The 18,399-nt window shown below is 40.4% G+C and overlaps 1 protein-coding gene across 2 annotated transcripts in view; it reads left to right on the top strand.

The window, feature by feature from the left end:
* Positions 1 to 15,749, top strand: part of RABGEF1 (RAB guanine nucleotide exchange factor 1) — a 63,359-nt gene extending 47,610 nt beyond the window's left edge. For both annotated transcript variants that reach the window (XM_080681757.1, XM_080681758.1), the window contains exons 6-9: positions 680 to 812; positions 5,460 to 5,551; positions 10,461 to 10,717; positions 14,735 to 15,749. In XM_080681757.1, coding sequence (XP_080537883.1) covers positions 680 to 812; positions 5,460 to 5,551; positions 10,461 to 10,717; positions 14,735 to 15,133 — 881 coding nt within the window. In that variant the 3' untranslated portion in view covers positions 15,134 to 15,749. The remainder of the gene's footprint in view (positions 1 to 679; positions 813 to 5,459; positions 5,552 to 10,460; positions 10,718 to 14,734) is intronic.
* Positions 15,750 to 18,399: the final 2,650 nt, after the last annotated feature.

The raw sequence follows: 18,399 nt of genomic DNA on the forward strand, positions 1-18,399 counted from the left end.
ATAGGGTAATTTATGAGCAAGGTTTAATAACTTCATTAGGGTTTGGGGCAGAGCTGATTAAAACTCTTTGGGAGGCTTCTAAATGAAACCCCCATTTTGGAATTACCATCTTGGTGAGTTATTTGGTCATGATTATATATTTCTTATAGGTTAAGGCAGGAGAAAAATCGAGAACCGCTGATTTACTTTAGGTTTATAGGGATTCTTCTTGAATTTAACTTCCATTGATGTTATATTTTAGGATGTACTTAGCATACATGTACATTTGAGAATCTACCCCATGTATATACTTGGGAGAGATCTCTAAGGTTTTATAGTAAACCTCAGAAAAGTGAAATTCCCATCAGTCTGGGAATTTCAAGTGCTTTCCTAATGTGGCAATAGAGAGGGACCCATGCTGAGTCTTCCCACTTGGGTGTGAGGAAGACCTAACACCTGTTAGGTTTTGCCAAAAACAGCTTAACTTGGAAGTGGGGATTATGTAAAAGGCAGTCCCAAAAGTCAGGTAAATTTTTTAAAGGTATTTTTCAATGTAACATCTCATACTTTTCTTTTTGGGTGTGTTTAATGTATTTTTAGCAAGTTAGTTTTCTGCTATGTAGAAAGTACTATGAAAATAATTCTTAATTTTAAATGTCCATCCTCATCTTGGGCTTTTATTTCCACTTGGATATTTCAGTGCCTCCTGAAAGAGTTGAGAAGATAATGGATCAGATTGAAAAGTACATCATGACTCGTCTCTATAAGTATGTGTTCTGTCCAGAAACTACTGATGATGAGAAGAAAGATCTTGCTGTTCAAAAGAGGATCAGGTAGTTAATTGTTTTGCTTTGTCTTGTTCTATAGTAGTCCCCCTTATTTGCAGGGGATTTGTTCTAGACCCAAGTGGAAACCTGAAACTGCAGATAGTGCTAAAACCTATATATACTTTTCCCTCCTATACACATATACCTATGATAAAGCTTAATTTATAAATTAGGCACATAAGAGATTAACAACAATAACGAATAAAGTAGAAGAATTACAATGTACTGTAATTAAGTTATTTGGTCTTTCTCTCTCCCAATATATCTTACTAAGTTGAGAACTTCCACCTTTTCACTTACAGAAAGAACTTTATGGCTTCTCTTTGGCATATTTGTTGTTTTTTTTAAATTTAATCTTTATTGTTCAGATTATTACAATTGTTCCTCTTTTTTCCCCCCATAGCTCCCCTCCACCCTGTTCCCACCCCACCCTCTGCCCTTACCTCCCCCCCACACTGTCCTCATCCATAGGTGTACGATTTTTGTCCAGTCTCTTCCTGCACCCCCCAGACCCCTTTCCCCCATGAGAATTGTCAGTCCACTCTCTTTCTGTGCCCCTGATTCTATTATATTCACCAGTTTATTTTGTTCCTCAGATTTTTAATTCACTTGATTTTTAGATTCACTTGTTGATAGATATGTATTTGTTGTTCATAAATTTTATCTTTACCTTTTTCTTCTTCTTCCTCTTCTTAAAGAATACCTTTCAGCATTTCATATAATACTGGTTTGGTGGTGATGAACTCCTTTAGCTTTTTCTTATCTGTGAAGCTCTTTATCTGCCCTTCAATTCTGAATGATAGCTTTGCTGGGTAAAGTAATCTTGATTGTAGGTTCTTGCTATTCATCACTTTGAATATTTCTTGCCACTCCCGTCTTGCCTGCATAGTTTCTGGTTGAGAAATCAGCTGACAGTCGTATGGGTGCTCCCTTGTAGGTAATTAACTGTTTTTCTCTTGCTGCTTTTAATATTGTCTCTCTGTCTTTTGCTCTTGGCATTTTAATTATGATGTGTCTTGGTGTGGTCCTCTTTGGATTCCTTTTGTTTGGGGTTCTGTGCGCTTCCTGGACTTGTAAGTCTATTTCTTTCACCAGGTGGGGGAAGTTTGCAGTCATTATTTCTTCAAATAGGTCTTCAGTATCTTGCTCTCTCTCTTCTTCTGGCACCCCCATAATTCTGATGTTGGTACACTTGAGGTTGTCCCAGAGGTTCCTTACACTATCTTCATATTTTTGGATGCTTTTTGCTTTTCTGGTTGGGTGTTTTTTGCTTCTTTGTATTTCAAATCTTTGACTTGATTCTTGCAGTCCTCTAGTCTGCTGTTGGATCTCTGTATAATATACATATATATTTTTATATTTTATTGATATTTTACAGAGAGGAAGGGAGAGGGACAGAGAGCTAGAAACATCTATGAGAGAGAAACATCGATCAGCTGCCTCCTGCACACCCCCCCCCCCCCACCGGGGATGTGCCCACAACCAAGGTACATGCCCTTGACCGGAATCGAACCCGGGACCCTTCAGTCCGCAGGCCGACGCTCTATCCACTGAGCCAAACCGGTTTCGGCTATATAATATTCTTTATTTCAGTCAGTGTATGCTTAATTTCTAGTTGGTCCTTTTTCATATCCTTGAGGGTCTCGCTAAATTTATCGGCCTTTTCTAGGAAATTCTTGAAAAACCTTATAACCGTGGTTTTGAACTCTATATCCAGTTGTTTGCTTTCCTCCATTTCTTTCATTTGTGATCTGTTTCTTTGTCTCTGCATTTTTGCTGCTTCCCTGAGTTGGTAGAGTAGCTTTGTGTGCTAGGTGTCCTATAGGGCCCAGTGGCTCAGCCTCCCCAGTTACCTGAGGTGGACACTCTTGGTGTGCCCCCTTTGTGGACTGTGTGTACAGCCTTGTTGTAGTTAAGTCTTGATTGTTGTTGGCATCACTGGGAGGAATTGACCTCCAGGCCAATTGGCTGTGAGGATCAGCTGTGTCTACGCCGGGAGAACTTCTGTGCTGGAGACACCCTTATGAGACAAGACTTGCAAAATTGCAAAAGCCTCTGTGCTCAGCTGGGATGGGGCAGAGTCTCAGGGCGGAGCCTTAGCTTCCCGTCAGCCCTGCCCTAATAGGCCCCTGTGTCTCAGTGTCCCTTGGTAATCGCTGTAAACACCTCTGAGAGAAAGCTGCCCTCGAGTTTCGTCCACTGCCAGACAATCCAGTTTCTCCCCAAATGAGTCTGGGTTCCCAGAAACTCGCCCAGAACTGGAGTTCAGTGCAGTCGGGAGCTTCCGTCTCCCTCCTGCTTTAGAAAGCCAGCCGCGCACTCAGCCGCCTGTGCACTCAGCAGTCAGTCCTCTCTGCGCACGCGTGCCTCCGGACCTCTGCCTCCACAGCTCCCCTGAGTGTCAATGTGCTTTCTCTTTTCCTGACAGTCCAGTTTCTCCCCGAATGAGTTTGGGTTCCCAGAAACTCGCCTGGAACTGGAGTTCAGCGCAGTCGGGAGCTTCCATCTCCCTCCCGCTTTAGAAAGCCAGCTGCACACTCAGCTGCCCGTGCACTTAGCCGCCCGTCTCTCCATGCACTCGCGCGTCTCTGTACCTCAGCCTTTTGCAGCTCCTCTGATTCTCAGTGTGCTTTCCTCTTTCCTTCTAGTTGTAGAATTTCCACTCAGCCAGCTTTCCTGTGGTTCTGGATGGTGTCTGTTTTGTCTTTTAGTTGTAGTTTTGATATTGTTGTGCAAGGCAGCAGTTTAGGTGTTTACCTATGCCGCCATCTTGGTTTCTCCCCTCTTTGGCATATTTGAATTACCAGCATCACTACTCTTGCACTATGGGGCCATTATTAAGTAAAATAAGGTTTACTGGAACATAAGCACTGCGATACTGTGACAGTTGATCTCATAACTGAGACAGTTATTGAGTTTCTATACTACGTGACCAATGGACAGGTAGAGTATACAGTATAGATATGCTGGACAAAGGGATGATTCACATCTCGAGTGGGACCATGCAAGGTTTCATCACACAGAACACAATTTAAGACTTATGAATTATTTATTTCTGGAGTTTTCCACTTAGTATTTTTGGACCACAGTTACTCTGGGTAACTGAAACTGAGGAAAGCGAAACTGTGAACAAGGAGGGATTTAATTTGCCACTGTATTTACTACCAACTGTTGGGAGAACACATTGTAGGAAAACAGGGCATTTGAATTTCAGACCTTGAGAGCAAGGTAAGGTACCTGCCATCCTTAGCATATAAGCATATGAGCTTCTTTGTGGGGTCGGAAAGAAAAGGAATATGGTACATTGGTAGGAGGAAAGAGCTCAAGGCACCATTTTGCTTATCCATCTGACTGCCAGCAGTTTTAGATAAAAACCATTTTTGATGTTTCTGATTTTTTAAAGTATCCAAATTTTCTAAGGAGGAAATGTCATTATTTTCTCATTTCATTGTACTAACTATCTTGTCAGGTTGGAAGCTGTAAATATCCATATCAAAGTGATGGGTATCATTTTTTTCTCATCTCTACCAGTGGTGCTCATTATTCAGCCATTCCTCCAATCACATTTTTCCGCTAGCATTGGATAGATAATACTTTGCAGCACATCCGGTCTTTCATGTCCAGTAGAGTGAGCCTCAGTGTTCTGCATTGCAATGGCAGTGAAACACAGAGAATAGGCTATCAAGTTTGGGAACCACACAAAGACTGAGCATGATGACGTGTTTCTGGAGGAGAGGGGCCAAGGAATTTCAAATGGAGTTCCTAGACAGTGAGGCTGATGATTAATGGATCAGTACTTTCTGGTGTCACATTAGAAGTGAGAAGTTGATCTTGGGAAGTTAGAAGATAGACCTAAATGGGCTTTTGACTGAGATTCAAGTAAATGGTCGGGGTAGGCAACAGAATCTCTGGAGTGAAGCTGCGTTGTGATCGGAGAACTCAGTGATTCAGGCTGAGGTGACACATGCTTGTTGATCTCTTACACAAGCTCCGGTATGCTTCAGAAGTTGAGGACAGAGCCTACAAGGACATTAATGGTGTTTGACAGGACAGGGAGCAGCAGGTTCTTCTCAAGTATTTATTCTCAGATATCTAGTGCTTTCAGACTTAGTGTAATCTCATTACAACCAATAAAATTGTCTTTTGCTTTCCTTAATAAGCAGAACCTGAGAAAGTGGGAAAGAATCATGATAAGTGCAGAAGAGAAGCCTCATTTTAGGATTCTAGTTACTTTGACACATCAGCTGAGCTTCTGATCTGTGCAGGGGTGATGTGGTTGGGCCTAGAATTGCCCAATTAATCAGTGGTGTCCCTTATTTTCTTGTAACTGATGGAAATGATAAGATAAATGGTTACAGTTCATTCTTTTTTATGTTTGTTTTTTGTTATCCTTACCCAAGGATATTTTTCCATTGATTTTTATAGAGAGGGGAGAGACAGAGCAAGAGAGAGAAACATTGATGTGAGAAAGACACATCAGTTGGTTGCCTCATGCACACATCCCGACCAGGGTCAGGGATCAGGTCTACAACCAAGGTATGTAGACTGGAATCGAATCTGAGACCCTTCAGTCATTGGGTCAATGCTCTAACCAACTGCCCAGGCTAAAAGGTCCATTCTTTGAACGTTTTTTACTGTCTTTCTTTCTTGTAGAGCCCTGCACTGGGTTACACCTCAGATGCTTTGTGTCCCTGTTAATGAAGAAATTCCCGAAGTGTCCGATATGGTGGTGAAAGCAATTACAGGTCAGTGAAACATATATATATATATATATATATATATATATATATATATATATAATATATGATATATATAATATATATATATATATATATAATATTTGGGTATTTTTTCCTTGAAGTTAACACTATGTTTTAGAAACCCATACTTATTTCAGTGAGCAAAAAGATAGTAAAGTATTTCTAAAATTCAGACTGCAAAGATATATTGTAATGTGCTAAAAATGATTTTCAGGAGTGTTAGTTTTATGAATTGAAAGCATTCTGATTAGCAGGTAAACTACTTTTCCCCTTCACTTTCCAGGACCCAGGATTCTTATTTCTTGGGTATTGATCTAAACTAAGATCAAATACAGATAGAATAAATTTCTTAAAACTCAGTTGCATTAATTCTTTTTTTAATATTTTTATTGATTTCAGAGAAGAAGGGAGAGGGATAGAGAGAGAGAAACATCAATGATGAGAATCATTGATCGGCTGCCTCTTGCACGCCCCCTACTGGGGATTGAGCCTGCAATCTGGGCATGTGCCCTGACCAGGAATTGAACCAAGACCTCCTGGTTCATAGGTCAACGCTCAACCACTGAGCTGGGCTCATTTGCATTCAAAGTAAGTTTGGAGAGAGGGAGGGAATTGGTGAGGCAAGGTCATACCCAAACTAGAGTTACATATTAAAATGATGCTTCTAATTGGTTGTTAATCAGAGATGTGCTTTGAATTACTTTTCTGGTTTGTTCAGAAAGTATATGAAGTGCCCTATATTGATGTGGTTCTGCCATTTCTGGATAGGTCTAGGCACCTAATAAGGTTTCTGTTTCTTAGTCATAGGAATAACCGAGTAGAAGCGCAACACAAACATTTAAAAAACAAACAAGAAACAAAAAAACTCCTAAAGGAAAAGACATCCAACCTTGGACAACTTCTCCTTAATTAAGAAGAGTTAGAAAGATGTGCTCATTTAGAGATTGTTAATGAAATTCTGCCGGGAAGGAAAGTAGGCCAGTTGCCGGTAGCAGTGTTGGAGGCAGGCTATGAAGTAGGCTGGCTCTTTTGGTTATAAGAACCAGAGACTCCTTCAAGTAACAAGAAGAAATAGGGATTTGCTTAAGATATTATGAGGGTTGGAAGGGAGGCAGGACTTAGAAATAGCTCCAAGGCCTCTCTAGAGACTGGGTTATCTACTGTTAACATGATTCTTTCCCACTTTCTCAGGTTCTGCTTATCTTTGCATTTCAATTCCTGTTATTACATGAATTGTTGTTTTTAATTCCCCGTGAAGAGTCTAAGTGACGTAGCTAAATGCTGTTATCTTTGTTCAAAGCCTTTCTGCTAGGCTATGTCATAGGTCCAGTGAATTGAGTTCTTTGGGTCAAGGCCTACTTTTTGCTCAGGGAACATTATAAGAGATTGAAGGTGACAGCCTCTCAAAAGCCTGAATGTGCACCTTTTAGACTTTTACCAAGTTCAAGACCAACTGGTTTATGTTTAAAGTACTCCATAGGAATTTATGTTGAGAACTCTTTTCTGAAAAGTCACAGGACAGACCTTGCAAAACCAGAAACTGCAAGTACCCAACTGTTGTTTACTTAAAAATAGAACTAAGAAAGAGAATTTCAATACAATAACCATTTGTTAATAGAATTTGAGAGGTAAAAATTTTATTTCAAGGCACCTGAGATGATGTTTCAAGAGATCTTTTGATAGTAAAAATTCAGCCACAAAATTGTAAACACCTTCTTACTCTTTCTCATTTTAGCCCTGATATCTTGCCAATCCAAGTACAATATTCTGCCTCTTTGAGAACCAAAGATTATATAATCACTTTCTTCCTAATCTTTAAAATTGTCAATGTAAGTACAGGAGTATTTATAGGACAGTCTATAATAGTCATCTTTTTTAAAAATAATACAGTTCTTAAATATAGAGATATCAGTTCAATTTCTCCAAGTCATCCCATGTGCTACTAATCAGCAATATCATTTTTGTTTATAAATACACTGCATGAGGCATTTTCCATTTTAGTTGACATCTGGCATCTAGTGGGTGGAGGCCAGGGATGCTACTAAACATCCTGCAGTGCACGGGACAATCCTGCAACATGGAATTTTCCAGCCCAAATGTCAAACATAACCTAGAAGTACAGACTACTTTGTTTCAAAACTCCATTAAAGATAAATCTAGACATCTGCTAAGATAGAGTAGGCACACTCAACCCTACCTTTCCTACTGATTAGAAGTAAAAGCCAGGGATAGGAGACCCAAGCAAGAACTCTGAAAAGTAAATAGCAGGCAGATTGGAGAGGGAAATCATTACTAGAAGAACAGCTAATACAATGGCGAGTTTCCTGTTTTGTTTCTTTTTCCTCCTGCATCTCCTAGTTTAGACTTTAGGACAGTGTAAATCATGGAACTGCATGTTGGGGTGTGGGGGTCCAAAAGAGTCCAACAGAGAAACTTCTTTTAAGCTGAATGATACTCAGGGAGGAGATGGAGGGGTTGCTGCAGGATGAAGAGAGTGGGAGAAATCACTTGGAATCCCCCAGGATGAAGGGAGTGGGAAAAATCCCCCCCCCCCATTATATTCTCTTCTTTACATTCTTGGCCCTGTCCCTTGGCAGTGGCAGTTCCACATGCATCCAGATAAAAAAATTCATTTTTTATTTACTTTAAAACATAAACAATAAAAATGAATAAGAAAATGGTTAAATGTTTAAAATAGAGAATAAAAATCAACAATAAAAGGCTTTGAAAGTATAAAAAAAATCTTCCCCAGTATCTTTTTTGTAATAAGTTTTATTTAAATACGAAAAGAAAAATAGACTGAGACATATATTATAATCCAGAAATAAAAAAGTAAAGGAACTAATTATAAAAAAATTGAAGATTATATACTTCACAATATAGGTGCATAAGTAAAGAGAATGAAAGCATTAGTAAGTTAAAATAAGGCCTCTGCACTGTCCAGTGTTTCTGTTTCCAACACGTGGTTAATGGTCCTGTGAAGGTCCCTCAAGTAGCTTACTTCACGGATAGGAGTTGAGCAAAAAGAACTCTCTGGCCCGTACCATCATGTCACCTAAATCTGAAACTTTTATTTCTGCTCATGGCAAGAACTGGTATCAAATTCAGCTGCCTCAGCTGTTTACTTTGATGATATTCCAGATGGCAAGCATAAATGTGCATGCAAAGGCACACTTCCTCCCCCTGGCTTGCATTGTTCTGGCACTGAGTTTGTACCTAACTTTCCTTCACCATCTCCTAGTCCTCTGACAAATGGGGGTGTGCGTATAAGAGTCCACCAGTTGGCCCTAGCTGGTTTGGCTCAGTGGATAGAATGCCGGCCTCCTGCGGACTGAAGGGTCCTAGGTTCGATTCCAGTCATGGGCACGTGTCTGGTTGCGGGCTCGATCCCCAATGTGGGGCGTGCAGGAGGCAGCCAATCAATGATTCTCTCTCATCATTGATGTTTCTCTCTCTCTCTCCCTTTCCCTTCCTCTCTGAAATCAGTAAAAATATATTTAAAAAAAAAAAAAAAAAAGAGCCCACCAGTTGGACTTAGTGGTAGTAAAGGGCAGTGAAGCAATTTTTTTCTGAGAAATATGCTTTGTATAATAGCCACATTGCTAAAAAGCAGTATGCAAATTTAGGATTTCTAAATTGAGTTTTACAATACATTAAGAAGCAGTTAAGAGACTTCTTTCTCCATGGAACTCATAAGTAGTTTTACATCAGGATTAGAAGAATGGGCATTAGAGTCAGACTTGGTTTCAAATCCCCCCTCTGTTATTTGCAATGTGTATGCTCTTGGGCAAGTCATTAAACTTCTCTGAACCTCAATTCTCTTAATAATATTATCCCTGCCCTAGACAGTGTGACTCAGTTGGTTGAGCGTCATCCCATGCACTGAAAGGTTGCCAGTTCAATTCCTGGTCAGGGCACATGACCAGGTTTTGGGCTTGATTCCCAGTGCGGGGTATGCAGGAGGCAGCTGATCGATGTTGCTCTCACATTGATGTTTATATCTCTGTCTCCCTCTTCCTTCTTCTTCTCTCTCAAAATCAATTAAAAATATTTTTTAAAAAGTATCATACCCTGACCGGTTTGGCTCAGTGGATAGAGCGTCGGCCTGCGGACTGAAGGGTCCCAGGTTCGATTCCGGTCAAGGGCATGTACCTTGGTTGCGGGCACATCCCCAGTGGGGATATGTAGGAGGCAGCTGATCGAAGTTTCTCTCTCATCGATGTTTCTAACTCTCTATCCCTCTCCCTTCCTCTCTGTAAAAAATCAATAAAATATATTTAAAAAAATAATAATAAAAAAAATAAAAAGTATCACTTGCATCATCTGAGGATGAAAAGAAATTTGTAGAGCATACTGTGTAGTGCTAGGTCATGGTCACATGTTCTATACTAGTAAGTATGAACTGGTATTTACTGTTTGTGCGTTCTAAGTTTTTATTAATTAATTTATTTATTTTTGTTAATCCTTGCCCAATAATATTTTTCCCATTGATTTTTAAGGAGAGTGAAAGGGAGGGGGAAAGACAGAGAGAGAGAAATGTCGATGTGAGACAGACACATCAATTGGTTGCCTCCTACAATGCCCCAACCAGGGCCAGGGATCGAGCCTGCAACCAAGGTACGTGCCCTTGACCGGAATCAAATTCTAGACTTTTCAGTCCTCAGGCAAACACTCTAACCACTGAGCCAAACCAGCTATGGCCGGTTTAAGTTTTATTTTTTTTATCACCCCCTTCTCCCCGGACCCTGATTTAAGTTTTATATACACTAAGGTAACTGGTGGAGATGGGGTTAGCGAGGTTACCTCGCCAACTTAATAGGATAAAGTGACTATCCTAATGTTTCTTTTATGTAATTATTTTCTCATTGGAAGCACTGTGTTTTCTGTTTCACAGATATTATTGAAATGGATTCGAAGCGTGTACCTAGAGATAAGTTGGCCTGCATCACCAAGTGCAGCAAGCATATCTTCAATGCCATCAAGGTCACCAAGGATGAGCCAGCTTCAGCTGATGACTTCTTACCCACTCTCATCTACATTGTTTTGAAGGGTAATCCCCCACGCCTTCAGTCTAATATTCAGTATATCACCCGCTTCTGCAACCCAAGCCGATTAATGTCTGGAGAGGATGGCTACTATTTCACCAATCTGGTGAGTATTTGTCATTTCTTGGTGTTATGGAGAAGAACCATGAAGGTATTGAGTTTAGGGATATGACCAGTCACTCATAGGCCTGTGACATGTTAATTGCTCCTGAGTTGAGGAGTCAACATAACTGCAGATGTTTGCTTGGTGCCACAGAGCACAGGTGACCAGGCCATGCAAATACCCCACCTCCCAATACTTGACCAGAGATTATAGTGCTTGTATGGGAAACATGATAACCACATTGAGGAGTCTGCTGCTTTTGGCCATCACTCGCCAGGGCCCTGGATATAAGCCATTCACTTAGGTGGCTTGTTTCAACCATGAATAAGTCAGATCCTAGACTTTGATTCCTTTATTAAAAGATTTATTTTTTGTTGTATTTCTACAAGTTACCGCTTAGAACTGAATACTAAGATATTTTAAGAAAGGGTCAGTTTAGAGAATGTGAAATTATTTTCAACTATTGTTTTGCTACAGTGCTAATTAATTCTAGGCAGGTCAAGATTGAAGTATATATATCTAAGTTATAAGGCATAATAATTCCTTTTACTGACCACTAAACTTCTCCTTGTTTGCTTAGACAAGATATACTGTCAAACAATGAATTTGAACCTCAGCACCGTAAGTGCTTTGTTTCCTGTTCTGGAAGTTGTACAGGGTAATAGGTAGGGAGAGGAAGCCAGGGTAAGGAATCTCGAAGCCTCCCAAAATTTGATGAGATTTATTTTTACACTAGAGGCCCAGTGCATGAAATTCGTGCAAGGGTAGGGTCCCTAGGCCTGGCCGGCAGATCAGGGCTGATCAGGGCCTTCCAGCTGGCAACCGGGGCATTCCTTCTTTCTGGAGCCACCCCCTGGTGGTCAGCGCATGTCATAGCAAACGATCAGTCTCCTGTTGAACTCCCGCATGGACTATTTGCATGTTAAGCTTTTGGATATATAGATATGCATTCACTCTTGTACCTAATTTTATGTTCATCTTTTATTTATTTTCTTTTAAATGAGTTCCCAAAAGCCTATAAGCTTCAGGTCCCTCAAAACCTGGATTGCCCTTGTTACACGTCACCCTCAGCCACTGTGTTCCCCCACCTGTCACTGTAGTGCCAGCATCTGGGAAGTGTGGTTTGCAGACTACTTTTTCAAAATGATGCTTGCTCCCTTATTTGGAGCACTATTTCTTAACATAAAGGAAGCATGCACTTAACTACTAGAGAAGAAAGAGCCTTTTGGAGTCAGTTGTTATCTAGAGAGGATTAGATGATCTGAAAATCCTGAGAAGACTTGAGATGGAGAGACATGGTAGTAGGAGAAATGAAGCAAGACCAGGAGGTATTTGAGGGGCCTTCATTGTTGAAACTGGAGGCTGCTGGTTCACCTATACTCTGTAGCTTCCCGGTGCCTTGACCTACACCTTTAACTATGTTTGCACCTTCTTTCTTCATCCTGTTCTTGCTGGACTCAGAGTCGGCTCTATGCTCACTTTTTCAATAAAAATGCTCTGGCAAAAGTAAAAAATCTGCCAGTTGCCAAATCCCATCAGGAACTCTCAGTCTTCATCTTACTTCTTTAACATTCTTGATGGATCCTTTGTTCTGGAACTTATATCTCTTGGCTTCTACAATTCCACCCCTTCTTGTCTCTTTGTAGGCTTTGTGTACTCTACTTCCGCTTGATTTGTGTCACTCCCTGGGGTTCTTTCCTCTGAGCATCTCTCTCCCTAGGCAGTCTCCTCTGGTCACAGCTGTGCTGGTCACCTGTATAGCGATGACCTACAGGTTTGTGTCACCTGTTTTGACCTCATGCTGAACTCCACTTCCTGCTATTTGTTGTGCCTCAGATTTAATTTGTTAAAAACCAAAACTGCTACCCAATCAGATGTCTTTTTTCTTTTCTGTATACAGTTGATCCTTGAACAATATGGGTTTGAACTGCACAGGTCCACTTATATGCAGATTTTTCCAATAAATACTGTAACTGTATTTTCTCTTCCTGATAGTTTTCTTTTAAAAAATATATTTTTTTTATTGATTTCAGAGAGGAAGGGAGAGGAAGAAAGAGATAGAAACATCAATGATGAGAGAGAACCATTGATTGGCTGCTTCCTGTACACCCCACACTGGGGATCAAGCCCGCAACCGGGCATGTGCCCTTGACCAGAATCGAACCCAGGGCCCTTCTGTCTGCAGGCCAGTGCTCTATCCACTGAGCCAAACGAGCTAGGGCTGATTTTGTTTTTAAAAAAATTTTTTAATTGTGTTTTCATTGATTCTTTTTTAGAAAGAGAGGAAGGGAGAGGAATAGAAAGATAGAAACAGCATTGAAAGAGAAACATCATTGGTCGGCTACCTCTGCATGTCTCCTACTGGGGATCAAGCCTACAACCCAGGCATGTGCCCTGACTGGGAATAGATCCAGTCACTTCTTGGTGCATAGGTCGATGCTCAACCACTGAGCCACACCGGCTGGGCTTATTATTTTCTTAATAATATTTTTTCTGTGATTTACTGTATTATAATAATACAGTATTCAGTACATATAGCATACAAAATATTTATCAACTGTTTATGTTATGAGTAAGGCATCCAGTCAACAGTAGGCTATTAGTAGTTAACTTTTGGGCGAGTCACAAGTTATATTGGGTTCAATCCCTGCTTGAGGGGTATACGAAAGGCAACTGGCCGATATAGCTCTCTCTCCCCCTTCCTCTCTCTCTAAAAATCAGTAAAAATATATCCTTGGGTGAGGATTTTTTTTTTTTTTTTACAGATTCGGGTGAGGATTTTTGTAAAAATAGCTTTTTTAAAATGCAGAAATGTTGCATGCTCATTGTAGAAAAATTTAATCAATATAAGAATGTGTAACTGACAGAAGTCTGTTTCACTGAGTGTTTGTCCTAGCATTTCTATACTAATAATTGTTGCCATTTATTCATTGCTTACTACAGATCTATGAGCTAAGCACATTACATGTGTTATGGTGTTTAATTCTCACAGTAAATCTGGTATTTCCCCCATTTTACTCATGTGGAAACCTCACAGAGCCTAGGTAATTTTCCTAGGATCACACAACTCTTGACTGTCAAGTGACAGAGGTGACAACTCAGGTTGTCTGGTTTTAAAACTTGCACTTTTGCCCTGGTCGGTTTGGCTCAGTGGATAGAGCGTCAGCCCGCAGATTGAAGGGCCTTGGGTTCGATTCTAGTCAAGGGCATGTACCTAAGTTGTGGGTTTGCTCCCCCCAGATGCCTCCGCAAATGTGCAGGAGGCAACCGGTCAATGTTTCTTTCTCTGTCTCTCCCCCTCCCACTCTCTAAAAATCAATAGAAAAATATCCTCTGGTGAGGATTAACCAAAAAACAAAACAAAAAAGCTTGTCTTTTTAACCATGTGATTTAAAATACTTCTTTGGGAACTGGTGGTCTGTGTGCCACAGGGGTCCCTGAGGACACTCCCAGTGTTTGGCCATGTCCAAGTAGGCCTTGTGGGGCTGGCAAGACCCTAAAACGAAATGGTTTTATGGGGTGTGCCCCCCAGGTACTTGGCCCTGAAGCTTTCGTCCTCAACAAGGATTCCTCTGCCCTGCAACGGCAGAGAAGCAGAAAGCCTCCGACTCCAAGGAATCATTCGGTTTTTGTCTGTAGGAAGCTCTGTAGCAGCCACGGTGGAACCAACATTGCAGATGCCTCCTCAGTACTTCACTCTGTTCAAGACTTTAGCACCTTTGAACAACCTAAGTAGAGAACTGAATTTCTGACAGGCTCAATGGAAGTTGGCAATTCGATTTAATTGTTTTTTTGCTTTTTTAAGGAAGAAATGTATTGTTTCAGATGAGAGCATAAAGGAAACATGATCGGCTATGTGTTGATAGTTTTTGAAGCTGAAGTCCATGGAGGTTCATTAGACTGTTTTGTCTACTTTTGCTTCAGTTTTAAATTCTCCATAATGAAAGGATTTTTAAAAATCTACTTTAATATCTGTGGCTTTGCTCATATGATTATAATAACATTCTCTTCTTTTCGTAGTGCTGTGCTGTGACTTTCATTGAGAAGTTAGACGCTCAGTCTTTGAATTTAAGTCAGGAAGACTTTGATCGATACATGTCTGGCCAGACTTCTCCCAGAAAGCAAGAATCTGAGAATTGGTCTCCTGATGCTTGTTTAGGTGTTAAGCAAATGTATAAGAACTTGGATCTCCTTTCTCAATTGAATGAACGACAGGAAAGGATTATGAATGAAGCCAAGAAACTTGAAAAAGACCTAATAGATTGGACAGATGGAATTGCAAAAAAGGTTCAAGACATTGTTGAGAAATGTCCACTTGAAATTAAGCCCCCAAATCAGTCTTTAGCAGCTATTGACTCTGAAAATGTTGAAAATGATAAACTTCCTCCACCATTGCAACCTCAAGTTTATGCAGGATGATGAAAATGTACAGATAGTATTTATTTGAGCCTAAATTGTAGCTAGTCCTTACTGTAGTCCACTGATTGAGATATAGAATATAACTTAATTGCTTCTAAGTGTCAGAACATTTTTCAAGGTACAGTTTGTGGGGATTGTTTTTGTTTTGTTTTTCTGGCAGGGGAAGTTTAGTAAATAATAAAGTACTATTTATTTGAGTTACTGAAATAGATTCATTTAAGGCTTGTGTGAAATTTTTGTCTAAATCTATTTTTTTCTCCACGATTTTCCTATGTGCTTCCACGTGGTATTCAATGTGGTTTAGATTTGGGTAAATAATTGCCTCTTAAAGGGTAAAATAAATGAATGCTACAAAATGTATGTTTAAGGTAATTCAATGGTACCACTATTCTATAATTTAAAATAATTTTATAATTGTAAAGATAGAAGATATATTGATAAGTAAGTATATAAAATTGTAAATATGTTAAAAAAAAGGAATGGTGTTTGCTGTGCATGGCATTTCATATGTTCATTTTTGGGGTTTAAAATGTTGTATTGAATGTTTGACTTTAACACCATTTTACTTGGTTTGCGCCATTAAAGTGAATGTAAAAGTTTTTAGACATACTTCTCTTAAAATGTTGACTCCAATTTTGACACCATGGTAACTCTGATTTTTTTTAAAATATATTTTGATTTTTTATAGAGAGGAAGGGAGAGGGAGAGAGAGTTAGAAACATCGATGAGAGAGAAACATCAATCAGCTGTCTCCTGCACACCCCCTACTGGAGATGTCCCCGCAACCAAGGTACATGCCCTTGACTGGAATCGAACCTGGGACCCTTGAGTCTGCAGGCTGACGCTCTATCCACTGAGCCAAACCAGTTAGGGCATGGTAACCCTGATTTTAAGATCCTGTATAGTCAGAGACTGACATCATTGAGGTTTATCAGTTTATAAATTCACTGTTCAGTATACTCAGTTGAAGGCTTTGAGCCATGCTTCTCACGCCTCTTTCCTCTATCTATTCAGCAAATATTTATTGAGTGCTTTGATGTAAAGGAGACCTTGCTCTGGGTCAAAGGACAGCAGGGACCAGGACTCCGCTGATGAGAGCTGACAGGGAGCTCTTAGAGCTATAAAGTGTAGGTGGTACCTTTTGCCTTCATAGTGTACTTTTGACTTTGTGGACAACCCAGACACATGTCATATAAACTTCTTTTTGGGTTTCTCAACTTCAGTACTATTGACATTTGGGGCCTGAGGAGTTTTTGCTGTGAGGCTGCAACATCCCTAGCCTCTATAGCCACTAGATGCTAGTCGCACCCCTCTTCCCTGCCCCCCGCCCCCCCACACCTCCAAAGTTGTGAAAAATTATCGTAGACATTGCCAAATGTTACCAGGGACGGGGAGCAAAATTGCCCCCAATTAAGAACCACTAGTCTATAATGTAAGCAAGGTAGTTCTCCTGGTGGTTAATATGCTGTAACCAAAGAATATTGCATGAAGTGCACACCATACTGTTAACTGACCTCTCTCCCAGGGAGGCTTTACAGTCACCATCCATGCAAAACTTTTTCTAATTCTAATGGAGCCTTTCATAACTTAAATATGCCGCTTATGATACTCCTTCCCAGCAATCATTTCTACAAATTATCAGTGTACCTGTGAAATTGTAATTTCCAGAGCACCATTCTTTTTTTTTTTTCTTAAATAACACATTTCTAGTTGATGTATTCATTGAGGTAGTGTGCTTGTGCCTAAGGATGACAAGATTATATGAAACCTTGTTCAGTTTGGCGTAGCAGGATAAGATGACAATGTCTTCTCCATTGTTGCAACTAATTGAGCAAATTGCTCAACAGGATTGACTGATGTCTTCCGTAGATCTTCAATCGCCTTTCTTAAATTATCCGGTGTAACATTATATAATTCCTGAAGGTCATCTATATCATCTTTGAGCAGATTGCTTCTTTTATTTTTTTTAAAAAATATATTTTATTGATATTTTACAGAGAGGAAGGGAGAGGGACAGAGAGTTAGAAACATCGATGAGAGAGAAACATCGATCAGCTGCCTCCTGCACAACCCCCACTGGGGATTTGCCTGCAACCAAGGTACATGCCCTTGACCGGAATTGAACCCGGGACCCTTCAGTCTGCAGGCCGACGCTCTATCCACTGAGCCAAACCAGTTTCGGCGGATTGTTTCTTTTAAATGGTGGTTCCGCAACTGCGTCTTCCACTTCTTTATCACTTATGAGTGCCATTGAGTCGTTAGTGGTTTGGTAGTCCTTAAATGTGCCATCATGTCGCCTCTTCCTAGCGGTTGCTGCTTTGAAGAGGTTTGGATAGCGAGCCGGAGAAATTGTGTCGTGGTCATCAAGTTTCAGCACTTCAATGTATGGAAACATTTTCTCTGAGTGCTTTTCTTTCAATGCTCTCTCTGCTCTGCCTAATAGCATTGCCTCATGGGCCACATGAGGAAGAAGCATTGCATCTGATAATCCTTCATTGACGAGAGCCTTCATTGTTACAAAGGGTGTCATCTCTGCGTAAGAAGCAAATAGTTTAAGTTGGGCAACAAAACTTCTTGATGTTGGGCCAGGTAGATCTTTGTTTTCTGCAAAGAGTAGTGCATTCAAAATCACAGTGTCTAGACCTTCTGAACTAATCCAAATAGCAGCCTCATGGAAATCAAGAGCGGGATCCAAATCTATGGTTGGTGCCTGGGCGCCAGGAAACACAGCAGCATGAAGAGCATTGAATCGTTTTGTTATCTGAGACATTGGGTTTTGTTGTGGCCTTCGCACAACATAATAGATGAGGGCTAAGACTGTTTTGACAATAGTCTTAATTCCCAAGCTCTTTACTGAATAATCTTCAGGGCCCCACTTAACAAATTCGCCCTTGGTATCCTTCTTCCCCGGGTGTTCGCGTAGATATTTTTTCCATGAAGATTAGGAAACGTAGCCAACAAACAGGCCATAGTGATGGAGATACTTCCTCCCATAGTCAGAGGCTTCATCCTTGGGACATCCATAAGGCTACATGCCGCTGCCGATAGCATGATGTCATATGGCGGCAAATAAACATCTAATTGATCACCACTAACCATCTCCGCGTATTTCGCCATGGTTCCCAGAGCACCATTCTTGAACAAGATCACATCACACAAGCAGTAAAGAAAATTTCCTTTGTTTTCCCAATATCTTGCTAATAATGTACCACAAATTTGTAGTCAATTACAAATTTTGGAATAAAACTAGGGTGCATATAAAACAT

Source organism: Plecotus auritus (assembly GCF_963455305.1).
Source record: "Plecotus auritus genome assembly, chromosome: 7".
Classification (NCBI taxonomy): Eukaryota; Metazoa; Chordata; class Mammalia; order Chiroptera; family Vespertilionidae; genus Plecotus; species Plecotus auritus.